The sequence below is a fragment of the Suricata suricatta genome, chromosome 13 (genome assembly GCF_006229205.1).
Source record: "Suricata suricatta isolate VVHF042 chromosome 13, meerkat_22Aug2017_6uvM2_HiC, whole genome shotgun sequence".
NCBI lineage: Eukaryota > Metazoa > Chordata > Mammalia > Carnivora > Herpestidae > Suricata > Suricata suricatta.
In genome coordinates, this window is record NC_043712.1 from 27,313,337 (window position 1) to 27,316,579 (window position 3,243).

At 39.3% G+C, this 3,243-nt stretch overlaps 1 protein-coding gene across 1 annotated transcript; it reads right to left on the reverse strand.

Moving 5' to 3' along the window:
• Nucleotides 1–1,074: 1,074 nt before the first annotated feature.
• LOC115276635 (olfactory receptor 13D1-like) lies at nucleotides 1,075–2,743 on the reverse strand. The gene is made up of 2 exons (XM_029920692.1): nucleotides 2,725–2,743; nucleotides 1,075–1,997 (listed from the first exon to the last, which is right to left on the reverse strand). The coding sequence occupies exons 1-2, from the start codon at nucleotides 2,741–2,743 to the stop codon at nucleotides 1,075–1,077; spliced, it is 942 nt and encodes a 313-aa protein (XP_029776552.1).
• Nucleotides 2,744–3,243: the final 500 nt, after the last annotated feature.

Genomic DNA, 3,243 nt, shown 5'->3' on the forward strand with positions numbered 1-3,243 from the left:
AATGTCTATAGGCACACTGAATACAAATTATTTAATTGTTAATGGAGGAGAGCTCCTGAAGGCAAGAGAACTTGAGGCCACTTAGGTAATATATCCTCATAAATTTTACCTCAAAAATATGAGTGGTGAGGGTGTACAAAGAAATATCTTAGTAGGGACAATATAATTGTTATGTGATGAAAATTCAACTCACAAGTTTTTTATAAAAAGGTAATTTATTGATTCATGTAACTAAAAAGAATAATTGTGAACTGACTGTAGGCACAGCTGGATCAAGGAGTTAAAATACTAGGACACACACACTGTCCTTCCTTCTGTCAACACCCCTTTGCCTCTCAGACTCCCTGCACTTACTGATAAAGATTGGCTCCAATGGTACATTTTTATCAGTTAAGCAACCTTAGGAGGAAGAGTGCCTCTTTTCTTAATCTGAGAAAGCATTCTTGATTGAGTCTGATTACCTGGCAGAATTCACCCCCTTGCTGAATGAATATCTGTAAGCACAGGGATTTATTTTAATTGCCTATACCTTTATTTCAGATGGTACCACTATTTCCAGAGGTCAGCTCCCTCCAGCACACATGGACTCACAGGGCGGCACTGTTGAATGTTGAAAGAAAAGGTACATTTTTTTTTTTTTACCAGAAGAGGGAATACTAGACAACAAAAAAATGGATGTCTAGTTTAAACTGAAAAAGGAGAGCAGAAACAGAAGGAAAGTGGAGTAACAAAATAGATGGAGAAGGAGAGAGGAAAAGAAGGAGGAAATGGGGAAGAGAACAGAAAAAAATAAAAACAAGAGAGAGAGAAAAGAAAGCCGAGAGAAGAGAGATTTATCTTGAGGAAATGCCATGTGCCCTGTATGGGACTGAATGGCAAAGCTGAGTACAATTAGAAACTGTAGCCTATACACTATTCGGAAGGCTTACCTGAGACTTCTGTGTTGAAAAGAATGTAAATCATATATTTGGACTTACAAGCAGATCAGTTCTCTTAATACTGAGTTCTGTCACTTGGGAACACAAAGATCTGATCTGGTCTCGACACGTAGGGTATCACATGCTTCAAGACCTTTTATATTTTCCATAGATGCAGGTGTCTGCTCAGGACTTTCTTCACAGCCTCTTTCACCTCTTTATTCCTCAAGCTATAGATGATGGGGTTCATCATTGGGGTTACCACTCCATAAGACAGTGCAATGATCTCATCAGATGCTTTTGTGTCCTTTGACTTGGGCTTCATGTACATAAAAAGGGCTGAACCATAGAATAAGATGACCACAGTCAGGTGGGCAGAACAGGTAGAAAAAGCTTTCTTTTTCCCTTCAGCAGAATTAATTCTCAGGATGGAAGAGAGGATAAAAACATAGGAAATGAAAATTAACAGCAGAGGAATCACCAATAAAACAGCACTTGCCACAGTCATGATGAACACGTTCATGGAAATGTCTGAACATATGAGTTTAAGAAGGGCCAGGATCTCACAGGTAATATGATCAATGACATTATTCCCACAGAAAGGCAATATCATTGTCATGACTGTGTGCACTAAGGAGTTTAGACAGCCTATGATCCAGGACCAAGCAGCCATGTGCACATAGAGCACCCTGTGCATGATGATGGGGTACCTCAGCGGGTTGCAGATGGCCACATATCGATCATAGGCCATCATAGCCAAGAGGACACACTCAGTGGAGCCCAACCCAAGGGAGACAACCATCTGCAGAGCACAGCCCATGAAGGAGATAGATTTTCTTCCAGACTTAAATATGGTAAGCATCGGGGGAATGAATGAGGATGTGTAGCAGATGTCCAAGAATGAGAGGTTCCCGAGGAAGAAGTACATGGGGGTGTGGAGGCGAGAATCCAGTGTGATGATGACAAGGAGGAGGCTATTTCCCAGCAGGATTATCACATACATGATGAGGCAGAGCATGAACAGAAGAAGCTGGAGCTCTGGGTATTTGGAAAGTCCCACCAGAATGAATTCGGTCACAGCTGAAGAATTCCCCATCTTCATGTGTCCATGTCACATTCAGGGTTTAGAAAAGGACAAGTCTCAGGGAAATTTAAATTTCTGATGTATATTTATCAAATAACTTTCCCTTCCATTATTTGTTTTATCCTTGGGAGGAGTTGTTGAGGAGAAAGGTGTGAAAGAGGAAGAGCTGTCTTTCTGTTCAGAAAAGGTCCCAGATGAGCGAGGATATTTTCTAATCCAGGGTGACTAAGAGAAAGCAAAGCCAGAAACTTCACCAGAAACAATCCAAAGCTTATCTTAATCCCCTTTCCTCCCACTTTTCTGTATCTCCACAATGATGGTGTAATGGAAGGATTATTTGGTAGAGTTTCTTCACAGTAATCTTCATTAGCCTCCCCACAAATGACATCCTAACATAGAAATACAATCTAAGGGACAGCAATGTGCTTGGTATGCAACACAACTTCATGGATAGTCTCTAGCTCCTCCTTCAACCAAACTGTCACCCCTAAGTCCCTCTCATGTAGAATTTCTGAAGGCACTACTGATACCCTCAATGCTCTGAAATGACCATGCTCAATTTCTTTTACTTCCCGGAAAATACTGCATACCCTCTTTTTTCGTTATGCTTTTGTGTATGCTGTTCTGTTAAGCTGGAAGAACCTCTCCCAACTTAAAAGTATCTTTTCTAGCAAAGGTTGTTTCCCTCCTAATCTAAATAGTGTCCTGATTATGTATTGTCACTGAACCCAGTTCGTTCCATAGTGCTAGTATTCTTCACTTATTTATGCAACACATTCTATGGCACATGCACTGTGATGTGTAATAAGGGTCTCATGAGTCCTCGATTTTCGAAATTGACACTGAATCCAGAATGCTTATGATAGTTGTTTTATGCTTTTAAGAAACAAATAATGTGCTGTATGATACGTTGCATTGTGAAAAGGTTATGGAACACTTTGCAAAATATTTTATCAAAATACAATTGTCTGTTTACCCTAAATTGTCAGAGTAAAACTACAGTCTGTTTTTAAATGCATATATAATGTTTAAAAAGTGAATCCAAGCTACATACTAAGATGATGACATTTATCCTTGTTAATGCATGAAATTCTAAATTAATGCTTGGAAATTAAAAAATAAAATACTGTCATCTAATTAGATGCCGGAAAGCAATGATAGAACATAACATCGATTCTTGAGAAAACCTCATAGTAGTCCAGACCTATGGGGATAAATCACTAAGATGATAAAGATTATCTC